Below are 16,819 nucleotides of genomic sequence, written 5' to 3'. Positions count from 1 at the left end.
CATGCAACATCGATATAAGTTATTTACATATATATTACAAGATATTATCAGTTGCATTTGGATAAATACATTAAACCAGAACTCGTTCTGTAACCTAATAGAAATTCTACCATAGACCTTAGAGGTAAGAAGCGAGCTCTTGCTTTAACATTTGGACAGTGGAGTAGTTTGTTGATACGGAGAGGAAAGTAGGCAGCATTTGCGATGGAGGAGAAATGGAGAGCTCAGAGTTGGAGGGCAAGATTTCAAACAGTCTGCTTGAACCTGAGGTAGTGGCTGAGGAAGGAAATGGAATTGGTGGCAAAGGTGTACGGAGTTTGTGGTAGGTATAACTAAAATCGGAACAAAAGCAAAATACTGTGGGGTCTGGAAATCTGAAATAAAAACAAAATGGTGGCGGGCAGGAGTGATAAAATAGCAAAAGGGATGATGGACAAGGCTATGGGGGTGGTAATGGGACAAGTAAAGAAACAAAAGGTGGATCTAGAGGAGGTGTAAATGGCAACAGCAGCATCATTACCAACAGCTGCTGTCTGGGGGAAAAATGGGAGCAAAGGTTATGGTTTGAAATTGTTGAACTCAATGTTGAGTTCGGAAGGCTGTAAAATGCCTCATGGAAAGAAGAGGTGCTGTTCCTCGAACTTATGTTGAGCTTCATTGGAACAGTGTAGGAGGCCGAGTGAGAGCAGAGAATTCAAATGACAGGCGACCGGAAGCTCAGGGTCACGCTAGCGGACTGAACGGAGGTGTTCAGCAAAGCGATCACCCAATCTGTATTTGGTCTCCAACCTTGCCAAGATGAAGTTTCATTGTAATGTTTTCTTAAGTTAACACCTTGGCTATACTATTTTGATTTTTTTTTTCCCCCCCCCCCTCCACAGGGCTGTTCAACCTTCGTGGCTCTGAGATAGAATACAATCCGGTGTTCTTCGCCTTCACTATCATTGGCCTAAACTCCATTAGGTAATTTGGGCGCAAACAGCACCCTCCATTTTATGTTATCGAATACATTGCGGCATAGCTTAACAGTTACATTTAAGTGCTTTTAAATGTCATTTTAACATTGTCTGACACCAGAAGTTTCAAAACTGTAAATTCAAAGGGATGAAGAAATTCAGTGATGCGGAGAGACTGTAGAAGCTGGAATTGTTCTCAAGAGCAGAGCAGAGAAGGTTAAGGGGAGATTTAATAGAGGTATTTAAAATTGAGAGACTTTGGTAGAGTAAATCGGGAGAAACTGTTTCCACTGGCAGGAAGATTGGTAACCAGAGGGCACAGATTTAAGATAATTGGCAAAAAAAAGACAGGGTGGGGCAAGGCGGGGGTGGGGGGGGGTGGTGGGGGGGCGGGGGGGGGGGTGTGGTGATGATCTGGAATGCACTGCCTGAAAGGATGGTGGAAGCAGATTGAATAGTAACTTTCAAAAAGGGAGTTGATGCATACTTTAAAAGGAAGAATTTACAGGGCTACGAAGAAAGCGCAGCGGAGTGGGACAAAATGGGCAAAGAGCCGGTACAGACACGATGGGCCGAATAGTCTCCCTCTGCTACATGATTCTATGACATGCATTTTGAGCTAGGCAGGAAGACTGAAAGAGGGACATTTAAGGCCAGGAAAACGAGCACTGGGGCTAATATATTTTTGCTTCCCTTGTGTATGGTGTATGAATGGGCATATACACGAAAATGTTGTAGGATTGTGGTGGAATTGGGAACATGCAATGCACTTTATGTTGCTTCCCATCTATATTACAATATCTTCAGACATTTACATTGCAATGCTATTGTGCAAAAGTCCTTTAATGCAAAGTATTTCAAACCAACCACCACCCAAATCCTATTTCATCATATTTTTACTCTGTATATAGGGGTCGAGTTTCGGCCTGAGTTTTTTGGAGCAACTAGTTTAGAATGGAGTATCTTAGAAATTGCAATTCTCGGCATTTCGTTTGCTCCAGTTCTAGTGAGTGAGAACAGTTTCATTTTCGAACAGATTTATTTTTTCAAAAGGGGCCACTTAGGCCTGTTTTGCAAGTTTAGGCAGCAAAAACTTACTCCAAACTAGCTTTTGTTTTTTGGTTCTATAAACCGAAGAAAGTATATTTTTTGGAATTAAGCTCCAAAGTTCACACAAATTTTGCAGCAGACAGCCTGTAAGTATCTCACGTGATTAGAACTCCAAGGGTCGGATTTTTGGCATGATTGCGATCGGGTTTTCACCGCGATTTGACCCTCCACGACGGAAACCCGGTCGCAAAGCCCGGTCGGGGTCCTCAGGTACCTGTTTGCGATGGCGCTTTCAAGTACCGACGGAGAGGTGTGCCGACGCGGATTGCGTTACCGTTGTACTTTTGGCACTCTTCCGACCCTTGTGCTGTGCCCAGAATACCGACAGGTCAAACCTGCCAGCAGCGGTAAGTATGAATACCTGCAAAAAAAAGTAAGCTAAAGTTTTAATTTTTAAAATTATTTTTCAGCGATTTGCTAGCTTAAGGGTTTTGTGAATGTTTTTGGAATGTTTTTTGCTATTTTATTTTTATATTTTCTCCCCCCGCCCCTCCCAAGGCCTCTATCGCAGCGCTAACGACCATGGACTAAAGTTGCTGAAACTTGCGTGTTGCGCCGTGAATAATCGTGCAGCGCCTCCTTCCCAGCGCAGACATAAAGGCCGAAAGTTTGGCCTAAAATGGTAGCGCAACGTAAACGTTAATTTTCACACTTCGCTACCGTTTTCACTGAAATAACCTGAAAGCCGAAAATACGGCTCAAAATTATGTTAGCAGTTAGAAAATAAAGAAAAATTCAAATTACTAATAGCTGTCGGACACAGATGCAGAGACAGGAGCTTTCCTCCTTGTATCTGATTTATGCAAACTTGCCACGCTGTAATTGCACCCTCCCACCAGTGTGGTGCTGCAGTGCCTCCCCCGAGGGAGAGTGCAATTAGACCATGCCCAGTTTACGTAGGTGTGTCTCTATTATAAGTGTGGACACAGAGGTTTATCATGGGAAAAGTTGTCAGGAAGTGCGTACGGATGTTAGGATTTTGTCCTTTTGCTCAAAATTAGCAGTTAACTGGCTATTGATATTTTAATATTTAGCAGCCCCATCAAGATCTGGAAAGGAAACCGAGATGGGCTGATGTTTTGGATGTCAGAACCATGAGTATCTTAAACGTTAATTGATCCCTTCTCTTTTATGATGCTGTGCATTTCCTGCATTTTTGTAGTTTCAGATTTTCAGCATTTGTCATATTTGCTTGTTGCCGTCTCTCTTTTAATATTTATTATCCAACCCGTGGTTTGAAGTGTAGGACTACTGTGAATTTAGATCTCTGAATCGATGTGTTTTTCAAGTTGGATTTCTATTCTGTACCTATGTTAATGCCACTTGCCCGATGCTAACTCATTAGCTATTCAGGTTTGTGTTAAAGCAACAGTCATCTGATCCAATGGTCGTCTTGTTTGTGCGTTCACTTGATTGCATCTCCCTGATTGATTGAAACCCCCTTATTAACATTGTTTTGTATCAATCCATTCATCATCATTTTTTTAATATACCTTCCTAATAATTTCACAAGATCCTGTTTCCTGTCATTACAAAGTCAGTTCACTGTCACTAATTTTCAAGGTTCATTTTGTTTCCAAATTGCAGTCTGGTTTATTGCTGCCCACTTGTCAGTCTTGCACAGCAGTGTACATTGCTGTGTATGTGCTGTGTAAATAGCTCTGACAATACATAACTAGTTGCCTTAAAGATAATTACTTTCATCTGCCCTTCCTGTTTTTCAATGTTTCTACAGCTCTCTTCCTTTCCATTTCACTCTACCTGTTCCACCTGCCTCTCCTCAATGCATTTGCTAACTGCATTCTACTGTGAGCCACTTTCACACTAATACAAAGCACAGAAACAGGCCATTCGGCCAACAGGTCCATGCTGGTGTTTATGCTGCACATGAGCCTCCTTCCATCCCTCATCATAACCTTCTATTCCTTCCTCCCTCATGTGCGTATCTAGCTTCCCCTTGAATGTACAGAAACATAGAAAATAGGTGCAAGAGTAGGCCATTCGGCCCTTCAAGCCTGCACCACCATTCAATGAGTTCATGGCTGAACATGCAACTTCAGTACCCGATTCCTGCTTTCTCGCCATACCCCTTGATCCCCTTAGGACTACATCTAACTCCTTTTTGAATATATTTAGTGAATTGGCCTCAACAACTTTCTGTGGTAGAGAATTCCACAGGTTCACCACTCTCTGGGTGAAGAAGTTTCTCCTCATCTCTGTCCTAAATGGCTTACCCCTTATCTTTAGACTGTGACCCCTGGTTCTGGACTTCTCCAACATTGGGAACATTCTTCCTGCATCTAACCTGTCTAAACCCGTCAGAATTTTAAACGTTTCTATGAGATCCCCTCTCATTCTTCTGAACTCCAGTGAATACAAGCCCAGTTGATCCAGTCTTTCTTGATATGTCAGTCCCGATATCCCGGGAATCAGTCTGGTGAACCTTCGTTGCACTCCCTCAATAGCAAGAATGTCCTTCCTCAAGTTAGGAGACTAAAACTGTACACAATACTCCAGGTGTGGCCTCACCAAGGCCCTGTACAACTGTCGTAACACCTCCCTGCCCCTGTACTCAAATCCCCTCGCTATGAAGGCCAACATGCCATTTGCTTTCTTAACCGCCTGCTGTACCTGCATGCCAGCCTTCAATGACTGATGTACCATGACACCCAGGTCTCGTTGCACCTCCCCTTTTCCTAATCTGTCACCATTCAGATAATAGTCTGTCTCTCTGTTTTTACCACCAAAGCGGATAACCTCACATTATACTTCATCTGCCATGCAGTTGCCCACTCACCTAACCTATCCAAGTCACTCTGCAGCCTCATAGCATCCTCCTCGCAGCTCACACTGCCACCCAACTTAGTGTCATCTGCAAATTTGGAGATACTACATTTAATCCCCTCGTCTAAATCATTAATGTACAATGTAAACAGCTGGAGCCCCAGCACAGAACCTTGCGGTACCCCACTAGTCACTGCCTGCCATTCTGAAAAGTACCCATTTACTCCTACTCTTTGCTTCCTGTCTGCCAACCAGTTCTCAATCCATGTCAGCACACTACCCCAATCCCATGTGCTTTAACTTTGCACATTAATCTCTTGCGTGGGACCTTGTCGAAAGCCTTCTGAAAGTCCAAATACACCACATCAACTGGTTCTCCCTTGTCCACTCTACTGGAAACATCCTCAAAAAATTCCAGAAGATTTGTCAAGCATGATTTCCCTTTCACAAATCCATGCTGACTTGGACCTATCATGTCCCCTCTTTCCAAATGCGTTGCTATGACATCCTTAATAATTGATTCCATCATTTTACCCACTACCGATGTCAGGCTGACCGGTCTATAATTCTCTGTTTTCTCTCCCTCCTTTTTTAAAAAGTGTGGTTACATTGGCTACCCTCCACTCCATAGGAACTGATCCAGAGTCTATGGAATGTTGGAAAATGACTGTCAAAACATCCGCTATTTCCAAGGCCACCTCCTTAAGTACTCTGGGATGCAGACCATCAGGCCCTGGGGATTTATCGGCCTTCAATCCCATCAATTTCCCCAACACAATTTCCCAACTAATAAGGATTTCCCTCAGTTCCTCCTTCTTACTAGACCCTCTGAACCCTTTTATATTCGGAAGGTTGTTTGTGTCCTTCTTAGTGAATACCGAACCAAAGTACTTGTTCAATTGGTCTGCCATTTCTTTGTTCCCCGTTATGACTTCCCCGATTCTGACTGCAGGGGATGTACGTTTGTCTTTACTAACCTTTTGCTCTTTACATATCTATAGAATCTATGCCATTCACCTCAACTACTCCCTGTTGTAGCAAGTTCCACATTCTAACCACTCTCTGGGTTAAAAATAAAAAGTTTCTCCCAAATTCCCTATTGGATTTATTAGGGATTATTTTTTATTGATGGCCCCTAGTTCTGGTCTCCATCGCAAGTGGAAACATCTGCTCTATGCCTACCCTATCGAACCCCTTCATCATCTTAAAGACCTCTATCCGGTCACCCCTCAGTCTTCTCTTTTCGAGAGAAAAGAGCCCCGGCCTGTTCAATCTTTCCTGTTAGGAATAACCATTCACTTCTGGTATCAGTCTAGTAAATCATTTTTGCACCCTCTCTAGTGCCTCTATATCCATTTTCCAGATATAGCAGAAGCAGGGAGGTTGGGGCGAAGGAGTGGTGAGAGATCGTGGAGGGACGTGATTGGGGCCCAGGAGAGGCGTGAGTTCGGGGCCAGGGGCCCAGGGGCAGCCTGGGCCAGCTCACACTGTGATATGTGTACGCACTCGATCCGTGCAGCAGAGCAGGTCTCCAGTCATCTTGGGTAATCCTTTCCACTGGACCAAGACCTAGCTCTGTCAAGTCCGTGTGGTGGCTGGTGTGCAACAGCCACCACACGTTTAAAAAAAATCCACGCCCAGGCATCTTCCCATCTTCCACCCTTCAGGATGTAGTTCGGGACCTGGAATTTTAGATCCTTTATTGGGACACCTGTGAACTTATCCTTTTTTGGCGTGAAAGCAAGTCACCCTCATTTTGAAGGACTGCCTATAAGATGATATCCATTTTATAATATGGAGGCCAGAGCTGTTCATAGTACTCCCAAGTGTGGTCTAACCAAGGTTCTACACAAGTTTAACATAACTTTTCAATTCTATCCCTCTATAAATGCACCTCCAGCTGTGTTTGCTTTTTTTATGGCCTTATTAACCAGCATTGCTGAGTTTAGATTATAAGAGACTGAAGTCAGTAAGCTGGCTCAAGTATTTGCAACACTAAATGCAGTTGGCTTATCTCCGTGGCAGGCTTGCTAACCCAGTTTTTTCTTGTGCAGATCTACAGGTGTGCTGCTGGGGCAGGAGAGCTGGATTTAGTTGTGTAAACGTTTGGGGCTTAATCTCTGACCCCAGCTTCTAAATGAGGCTTTCTCTCAATTCCTTTGAAGCCTAAGCACCTTAAATGTTTTGAATAAATTGGGCCGCTAATAGGATGTGACTGTAATTCACTGCTTACCATTTGCATTTGATGCAAATGATCCAGTTTCACATTTATTTTCAATGCCTTGCCACAGCTGCAAAACATTTCGCCTTAGAGGAAGGCTGGATGTGGTCAGTGGAAGAATTTTAGCCTTTGACAAGTGAAAGAAAGACTTGCATTTACATAGCACCTTTCACGGCCACCGGACCATTGGCTTTACAGTCAATGAAGTACTTTGAGCGTAGTCACTGTTGTATTGTAAGAAACGCGGCAGCCAATTTGCGCACAATTCCCACAAACAGCAATGCGATAAAGACCAGATCATCTGTTTTTGTTGTGTTGATTGAGGGATAAATATCGGCCAGGGTACCAGGGATAACTCCCCTGCTCTTCTTTGAAATAGTGCCATGGGATCTTTTGCGTCCACCTGAGAGTGCAGACGGGGCCTCGGTTTAACGCCTCATCCGAAAGACGGCACCTCCGACAGTACAGTACTCCCTCAGCACTGCACTGGGAGTGTCAGCCTAGATTTATGTGCTCAAGTCCCTGGAGTGGGATTTGAACCCACAACCTTCTGACTCCGAGGCGAGTGTGCTACCCACTGAGCCACGGCTGACACAAGTGAAAGTCCTGGTGGTGGACTTTGAGCTACACGCCGACAAATGTGTGAAGAAGTCTGAGCCTTCTGTGTCTGAACTGCTGAGAGTTGCACGCAGTTATGCAAAAAATGAGAGGAAAATGTACTGACTTTTTTTTCTCCTCCTTGCATTGTTTCTTCCTCAACTGAAGGCATTGACTCCTTGCTTGAGGTATTGTTCCAGATACCTTCTAGTATCTTGCCCAATTCACAACCATCCATTTGTGAGCCTTGCTGGTGAGCTTTGGCAGGCGATTCAACTGCATGGAGCCTGAACCTCCCCCATGCCCCCTTCCTCCCAAGCCCCAGTGGTTCATCTGTGCACATCTAGCAGCAGATGCTGGATAGTAATTTGGAGTGAATATTGATGTTTTTTAAGTAGATAACTCACATCCAATTAATGCTTTAAAAAAATGGTGCATTTTGTATGACAATCACATTTTTGGGTTTTTTTTGTTCCAGCTTAAGATGAAATCTCCATGACTATGTCAGACATGGCTCAGTTGGTAGCACCCACTCCAGAGGCTTGAGCACATAAATCTAGGCTGACACTCCAGTGCAGTACTGAGGGAGTCCTGCACTGTTGGAGGGTGCCGTCTTTCAGATGAGACATTAAGCCGAGGGTGGAGGTAAAAGATCCCATGGTAGTATTTCGAAGAAGAGCCAGTGGAGTTCTCCCTGGTGTCCTGGCCAATATTTATCCCTCAATCAACATCAACATAACTAAACAAAACAGATTATCTGGTCATTATCATATCGCTGTTTGTGGGAGCTTGCTGTGTGCAAATTGGCTGCCGCGTTTCCCACATTACAACAGTGACTACATTTCAGTTATACTTCACTGGCTGTAAAACACCTTGGGGCATTCTGAGTGAGTGAAAACGCTATATAAATGCAAGTGTTTTTGTGACTTTTACATGAAACATTAAAGACTGTCAAATTATTTTCCCTGTTTTGTTTGCTTTCATTTCTCTCGATTGCTACAGAAATGCAATCCAGGAAGAGCGTTCGGGTTAATGAGCACATAAGAACATAAGAAATAGGAAGAGGAGTAGGCCATTCACTCCCTCGAGCCTGCTCCCACATTCAATAAAATCATGGCTGATCTACCTCAATTCCACCTTCCCACACTATACCACTTGATTTGCCTACTATCCAAAAATCTATCGCTCTTTGTCTTGATTATACTCAACGACTGAGTGTCCACAGCCCTCTGAGGTAGAGAATTCCAAAGATTCACCACCCTCTGAGTGAAGACATTTTTCCTCATCTCAGTCCTAAATGGCCGACCCCTTATCCTGAGACTGTGACCCCGAGACTCCTCAGCCAGGAGAAACATCCATGTAGTAGCTACCTTGTCAAGCCTCTTAATCATTTTATACATTTCAATGAGTTCACCTCTCATTCTTCTAAACTCTAGGGAATATAGGCCTAGTCTACTCAATTGAGGGGATGTTGAGGGGGATGACTCATCAGAGGAGGGCAGCAGCAGCCAAGTTCATGGCACTGTGGCTGGCTCTGTTGCACAGGAGGGCAGGAAAAAGAGTGGGAGAGCGATAGTGATAGGGGATTCAATTGTGAGGGAAATAGATAGGCGTTTCTGTGGCCGCAACCGAGACTCCAGGATGGTATGTTGCCTCCCTGGTGCAAGGGTCAAGGATGTCTCGGAGTGGGTGCAGGACATTCTAAAAAGGGAGGGAGAACAGCCAGTTGTCGTGGTGCACATTGGTACCAACGACATAGGTAAAAAAAGGGATGAGGTCCTACGAAACGAATTTAAGGAGCTAGGAGCTAAATTAAAAAGTAGGACCTCAAAAGTAGTAATCTCGGGATTGCTACCAGTGCCACGTGCAAGTCAGAGTAGGAATCGCAGGATAGCGCAGATGAATACGTGGCTTGAGCAGTGGTGCAGCAGGGAGGGATTCAAATTCCTGGGGCATTGGAGCCGGCTCTGGGGCAGGTGGGACCAGTACAAACCGGACGGTCTGCACCTGGCAGGACCGGAACCAATGTCCAAGGGGGAGTGTTTGCTAGTGCTGTTGGGGAGGAGTTAAACTAATATGGCAAGGGGATGGGAAGCAATGCAGGGAGACAGAGGGAAACAAAAAGGAGGCAAAAGCAAATGACAGAAAGGAGATGAGGAAAAGTGGAGGGCAGAGAAACCCAAGGCAAAGAACAAAAAGGGCCACTGTACAGCAAAATTCTAAAAGGACATAGGGTGTTAAAAAATCAAGCCTGAAGGCTTTGTGTCTTAATGCAAGGAGTATCCGCAATAAGCTGGATGAATTAACTGTGCAAATAGATGTTAACAAATATGATGTGATTGGGATTACGGAAACGTGGCTCCAGGATGATCAGGGCTGGGAATTCAACATTCAGGAAGGATAGAATAAAAGGAAAAGGAGGTGGGGTAGCATTGCTGGTTAAAGAGGAGATTAATGCAATAGTTAGGAAAGACATTAGCTTGGATGATGTGGAATCTATATGGGTAGAGCTGCAGAACACCGAAGGGCAAAAAACGTTAGTGGGAGTTGTGTACAGACCTCCAAACAGTAGTAGTGATGTTGGGGAGCGCATCAAACAGGAAATTAGGGGTGCATGCAATAAGGGTGTAGCAGTTATAATGGGTGACTTTAATATGCACATAGATTGGGCTAGCCAAACTGGAAGCAATACGGTGGAGGAGGATTTCCTGGAGTGCATAAGGGATGGTTTTCTAGACCAATATGTCAAGGAACCAGCTAGGGGGGAGGCCATCTTAGACTGAGTGTTGTGTAATGAGAGAGGATTAATTAGCAATCTCATTGTGCGAGGCCCCTTGGGGAAGCGTGACCTTAATATGGTGGAATTCTGCATGAGGATGGAGAATGAAACAGTTAATTCAGAGACCATGGTCCAGAACTTAAAGAAGGGTAACTTTGAAGGTATGAGGCGTGAATTGGCTAGGATAGATTGGCGAATGATACTTAAGGGGTTGACTGTGGATGGGCAATGGCAGACATTTAGAGACCGCGTGGATGAATTACAACAATTGTACATTCCTGTCTGGCGTAAAAATAAAAAAGAGAAGGTGGCTCAACCGTGGCTATCAAGGGAAATCAGGGATAGTATTAAAGCCAAGGAAGTGGCATACAAATTGGCCAGAAATAGCAGCGAACCCGGGGACTGGGAGAAATTTAGAACTCAGCAGAGGAGGACAAAGGGTTTGATTAAGGCAGGGAAAATGGAGTATGAGAAGAAGCTTGCAGGGAACATTAAGGCGGATTGCAAAAATTTCTATAGATATGTAAAGAGAAAAAGGTTAGTAAAGACAAACGTAGGTCCCCTGCAGTCAGAATCAGGGGAAGTCATAACGGGGAACAAAGAAATGGCAGACCAATTGAACAAGTACTTTGGTTCGGTATTCACTAAGGAGGACACAAACAACCTTCTGGATATAAAAGGGTTCAGAGGGTCCAGTAAGGAGGAGGAACTGAGGAAAATCTTTATTAGTCGGGAAATTGTGTTGGGGAAATTGATGGGATTGAAGGCCGATAAATCCCCAGGGCCTGATGGTCTGCATCCCAGAGTACTCAAGGAGGTGGCCTTGGAAATAGCGGATGCATTGACAGTCATTTTCCAACATTCCATTGACTCTGGATCAGTTCGTATGGAGTGGAGGGTAGCCAATGTAACCCCACTTTTTAAAAAAGGAGGGAAGAGAGAAAACAGGGAATTATAGACCGGTCAGCCTGATCTTAGTAGTGGGTAAAATGATGGAATCAATTATTAAGGATGTCATAGCAGCGCATTTGGAAAGAGGTGACATGATAGGTCCAAGTCAGCATGGATTTGTGAAAGGGAAATCATGCTTGACAAATCTTCTGGAATTTTTTGAGGATGTTTCCAGTAAAGTGGACAAGGGAGAACCAATTGATGTGGTATATTTAGACTTTCAGAAGGCTTTCGACAAGGTCCCACACAAGAGATTAATGTGCAAAGTTAAAGCACATGGGATTGGGGGTAGTGTGCTGACGTGGATTGAGAACTGGTTGTCAGACAGGAAGCAAAGAGTAGGAGTAAATGGGTACTTTTCAAAATGGCAGGCAGTGACTAGTGGGGTACCGCAAGGTTCTGTGCTGGGGCCCCAGCTGTTTACATTGTACATTAATGATTTAGACGAGGGGATTAAATGTAGTATCTCCAAATTTGCGGATGACACTAAGTTGGGTGGCAGTGTGAGCTGCGAGGAGGATGCTATGAGGCTGAAGAGTGACTTGGATAGGTTAGGTCACTAGGATAGTGGGCAAATGCATGGCAGATGAAGTATAATGTGGATAAATGTGAGGTTATCCACTTTGGTGGTAAAAACAGAGAGACAGACTATTATCTGAATGGTGACAGATTAGGAAAAGGGGAGGTGCAACGAGACCTGGGTGTCATGGTACATCAGTCATTGAAGGTTGGCATGCAGTTACAGCAGGCGGTTAAGAAAGCAAATGGCATGTTGGCCTTCATAGCGAGGGGATTTGAGTACAGGGGCAGGAAGGTGTTGCTACAGTTGTACAGGGCCTTGGTGAGGCCACACCTGGAGTATTGTGTACAGTTTTGGTCTCCTAACTTGAGGAAGGACATTCTTGCTATTGAGGGAGTGCAGCGAAGGTTCACCAGACTGATTCCCGGGATGGTGGGACTGACCTATCAAGAAAGACTGGATCAACTGGGCTTATATTCGCTGAAGTTCAGAAGAATGAGAAGGAACCTCATAGAAACGTTTAAAATTCTGACGGGTTTAGACAGGTTCGATGCAGGAAGAATGTTCCCAATGTTGGGGAAGTCCAGAACCAGGGGTCACAGTCTAAGGATAAGGGGTAAGCCGTTTAGAACCGAGATGAGGAGAAACCTCTTCACCCAGAGAGTGGTGAACCTGTGGAATTTTCTACCACACGAAGTTGTTGAGGCCAATTCACTAAATATATTCAAAAGGGAGTTAGATGAAGTCCTTACTACTAGGGGGATCAAGGAGTATGGCGAGAAAGCAGGAATGGGGTACTGAAGTTGCATGTTCAGCCATGAACTCATTGAATGGCGGTGCAGGCTAGAAGGGCCAAATGGCCTACTCCTGCACCTATTTTCTATGTTTCTTTGTAATCTCTCCTCGTAGGACAATCCTCCCATCCCAGGAATCAATCTAGCGAATCTTCATTGTACTCCCTCTAAGGCAAGTATATCCATCCTTAGCCCAAAGTTGTACACAGTACTCCAGATGTGGTCTCAACAAGGCCCTATATAATTGCAGTAAGCCCTCTTTACTCTTGTACTCCAATCCTCTTGTAATAAAGGATAACATACCATTTGCTTTCCTAATTGCTTGCTGTACCAGTGTGCAAAATAGTTTTGTTTAGTTCAAACGAGTACATTTTGGAAAACAAAACCAGTGCAACCATAATTCTCAGAAGCTAGTTACTAACACTTTTTTTTCTCTCCACTGCAGCCTGTTCATCAATGAGATGCATATGAAAGACCCTGTTGTGAGAAGGCATTTGCAGCTTGACTGTGATACACCACCTGGCTTCAAAGTACACGTACACCCGTATGAATCCATTCTGACTGAAGTGCAGACTATTTGTTCCAATTTGACTTCTAAGGAAAAAGTCTGGATCAGTAGCAAGGCCAGCCATGCTCTGTCTGAAGCGATCCCAAAGGTCTGTTGACAGACAGTACAATCCAATATTAATTTGTCAAAACAAAAAAAAGAAATCAAGCTTTTGTTGGTAAAAACAGATACCTGAAGATTTTGCAGGTGTGTGAATATAGAATAAAAATTGGGAGAAAGTGGTGATTATAAGAACAAGATTCAATCGTGGTTATCAAAAGGGAATTGGATAAGCACCCGAAGGGAAATTTTTTTTGCAGGTCTACGGGGAAAGGGCAAGGGAGTGGGACGAGCTGAAGTGCTGTTGCAGAGAGCAGGCACGGGCTTGACTGACCTAAAGGCCTCCTCCTGTACTGTAACCATTCTATGATTGTACTGAGAATGAGAATTGACAGCATAGGAATCCCAGGGGTGGTGTGTTGATTCCCAGCGGCTTTTAGTTTAAATTCCAGCCTCCGCAGGCATTGGAAATGAATTGGCCTTGATGGGCAAGCTTTGCTCATTCTTGTCATGGCTACTGGGTGCTACTGAGAAGGGCTTCACCTCGGGGAGCTGGGAAAATTTGACCAGACAGTCGTCAAGCTTATTGGTAACCTTCGAGTAGTTTATGCACTGTGCTGCTCCAACTGGAGAAGCAAATGGGGTAGTGGTAACTGGTAAGCAGTAGGAGGTTAAACTGGAAAAATCTCTTACAAGTGCTGGCAGACTGTTTGATGGTTGTAACTGTGAACGTATGATCCAGGAGTGACTGCCGGTGCCTTTCCATTGCAGACTGGCAGCTACAGTTTGGGTTTCAGCCAGGCAGAATGTTGCTCACTGTGTTTGGCTTCTGCCTGGAACTTTAACCATTCTGGCCAGCGGAGGAGCCTACACTCTGCTTTGATGCATTCCTGCTTGGGGCCTCGGCGTGCACCTGCATGGGGCCCCTCTCCCAACTAATAAGGAATGCTTAGACAGCCAGTAGGGGAGAAATCCCTGCTCTGTGAAGATTTAAGCTGTGGTCAGGATAGTTTTTCTTTAAGTCCAAGAATTTACACTCCATGCGGTGATGAATGTGAAAGGTGTTTGATTAGAACATACATAACATAAGAACTAGGAGTCGGCCATTTGGCCCCTCGAGCCTGCCCCGCCATTCATTGTGATCATGGCAGATCTGATCCTGGCCTCAACGCCACTTCCCTTCCCGCTCCCCATAATCCTTGACTCACTTATCGTTCAAAAATCTGTCTATCTCCACCTTAAATATATTCAGTGACTCAGCCTCCACAGCTCTCTAGGGCAGAGAATTCCAAAGATTTAAGACTCTCTGAGTGAAGAAATTTCTCCTCATCTCTGTCTTAAATTCAAGGAGCTTATGTTCAACCTGCTGTACATTTCCAGTTTTATCTGTTTTTAGTTCCATTTTCCAGTTTTTGTTGTCTGTTTTTAAATCTATTGCTGAAGTCACATGCTGGGCTGAACCCACTGTACTTAAGAATTGTAGAATATTCTCCCAAATGTGAGAATATCTGATTGTTTCTTTTTCCAGTTTTATTTACATTATGATTTCCTCCTCTGTGTCAGCCGTGGCTCAGTTGGTAACACTCTCGCCTTTGAGTCAGAAGGTTATGGCTTCAAGTCCCATTCCAGGGACTTGAGCACCAAAAAATCTAGGCTGGTACCCCACTACTGAGGGAGCAGTGCACCATCGGAGGTGCCGTCTTTCGGATGAGACGTTAAACCGAGGTCCCGTCTGCCCCCTCAAGTGGACGTAAAAGATCCCATGGCACTATTTCGAAGAAGAGCAGGGGAGTTATCCCCGGTATCCTGGGGCCAATATTTATCCCTCAATCAACATAACAAAAATAGATGATCTGTTCATGACCACATTGCTGTTTGTGGGAGCTTGCTGAGTGCAAATTGGCTGCTGTGTTTCCTACATTATAAGTGACTACACTTCAGAAATGTACTTCATTGGTTGTAAAATGCTTTGGGACATCTGATGGTCGTGAAAGATGCTATAGAAATGCAAGTCTTTCTTTCTTTACAGATGCATAGACTGCAGACCGTTTATACCCCTATCTGCATTGCGAAGGCTCTGAAGAATGCGACAGAAATTGAAGGCATGAGGCAAGCTCACGTGAGTAATAAGTAATAATTAAACTCTCAAAGTTTAAATGTAATGCATTTGTGCTTGCTGTCATCTCTATAACTTTTTAGCCAGTTTGAACAATTGGAGATGACGCTTAAATGCTTTGTACCTAATCTGCCCTCATTATTGCTAGTTATTATAACCGGATTATCTGGTCATTATCACAGTGCTGTTTGTGGGAGCTTGCTGTGCGCGAATTGGCTGTCTCATTTCCTACATTAAAACGCTGACTACACTCCAAGAAAAAAAAAATACTTCATTGGGTCTAAAGAGATTTGGGACGTCGAGGTCCTGAAAGGCACTATGTAAAAATGCAAAGCCTTTATTTTCTCATTGTTAAATGAAGTTGATTTTTAAAGAAAGAAAGACATGGATTTATATAGCACCTTTCACGACCACCGGACATCTCAAAATGCTTTACAACCAATTAATTACTTTTGGAGTGTAGTCACTGTTGTAATGTAAGAAGCGCGGCAGCCAATTTTGCGCACACCAAGCTCCCACAAACAGCAATGTGATAATGACCAGATAAATGTTTCCAGTTGTTTCAGTTTCCAGGTGTTAAGAACATAACATAAGAAATAGGAGCAAGAGCAGTCCATTTGCCTTCTCGAGCCTGCTCCGCCATTCATTACAATCATAGCTGATCCTCTACTTCAACTCCACAATCCCACACTATCCACATATCCCTTGATTCCCAATCAGTTCCTGTCTTACAGCACTGTGTGGGAGTACCGTCACCTCACAGACTGCAGCAGTTCGAGAAGGCAGCTCACCACCACCTTCTCAAGGGCACTTAAGGATGAGCAATAAATGCTGGTTTTGCCAACGATGCCCAAATCCCGTAAATGAATTTTTAAAAAAACATCATGAAACTTTCAGCTATTTCTCAAAAATCCTTTTATTTGCAGTGTTTTTCACACTCCATCCACTTTCACGTTTTTCCTCTGCGCTGTAAAACACTCAGACATTATTCCTGCATGAGAATTTCTGTAGTTGTCAGGATCAGGTTGTGGCCACGGGAGATGATGTGTTGGGTTTCACTCAGACAGAGATCCACAGGGATTACCCTATCTTGTCTCGTTAAATAAACTAATTTTTTTTTAAAGTAACGAGAAGCAAGCTAGCACAGAAGAAATTTTTGAGAATGAACTGTTCTATTTTTTTGTTTCTTAATGCCAGATTAAAGATGCTGTGGCTCTCTGTGAGCTGTTTACCTGGCTTGAGAAGGAGGTAAGAAGCTTTCTCATTGTACATATCAGCACCAATGTTATTTGTGGAATCAGTCCCAGGGGTCTTTGTCATTCTTGCATAGGATGACATCGATATACGGCACAGAAACAGGCCATTCGGCCCCACCAGTCCATGC

General features: G+C 44.0%; 1 protein-coding gene across 3 annotated transcripts in view; it reads left to right on the top strand.

The window, feature by feature from the left end:
* xpnpep1 (X-prolyl aminopeptidase (aminopeptidase P) 1, soluble) overlaps nt 1–16,819 on the top strand; it is a 99,616-nt gene that overhangs the window by 50,553 nt on the left and 32,244 nt on the right. For all 3 annotated transcript variants that reach the window (XM_070874958.1, XM_070874960.1, XM_070874959.1), the window contains 4 exons: nt 882–963; nt 13,158–13,368; nt 15,349–15,438; nt 16,633–16,683. In XM_070874958.1, the coding sequence (XP_070731059.1) occupies nt 882–963; nt 13,158–13,368; nt 15,349–15,438; nt 16,633–16,683 (434 nt within the window). The remainder of the gene's footprint in view (nt 1–881; nt 964–13,157; nt 13,369–15,348; nt 15,439–16,632; nt 16,684–16,819) is intronic.

The sequence above is a fragment of the Pristiophorus japonicus genome, chromosome 3, assembly GCF_044704955.1.
Source record: "Pristiophorus japonicus isolate sPriJap1 chromosome 3, sPriJap1.hap1, whole genome shotgun sequence".
Taxonomy (NCBI): domain Eukaryota; kingdom Metazoa; phylum Chordata; class Chondrichthyes; family Pristiophoridae; genus Pristiophorus; species Pristiophorus japonicus.
Note: the sequence above shows the minus strand (reverse complement) of the source record. Positions and strands in the feature narration are given on the sequence as shown.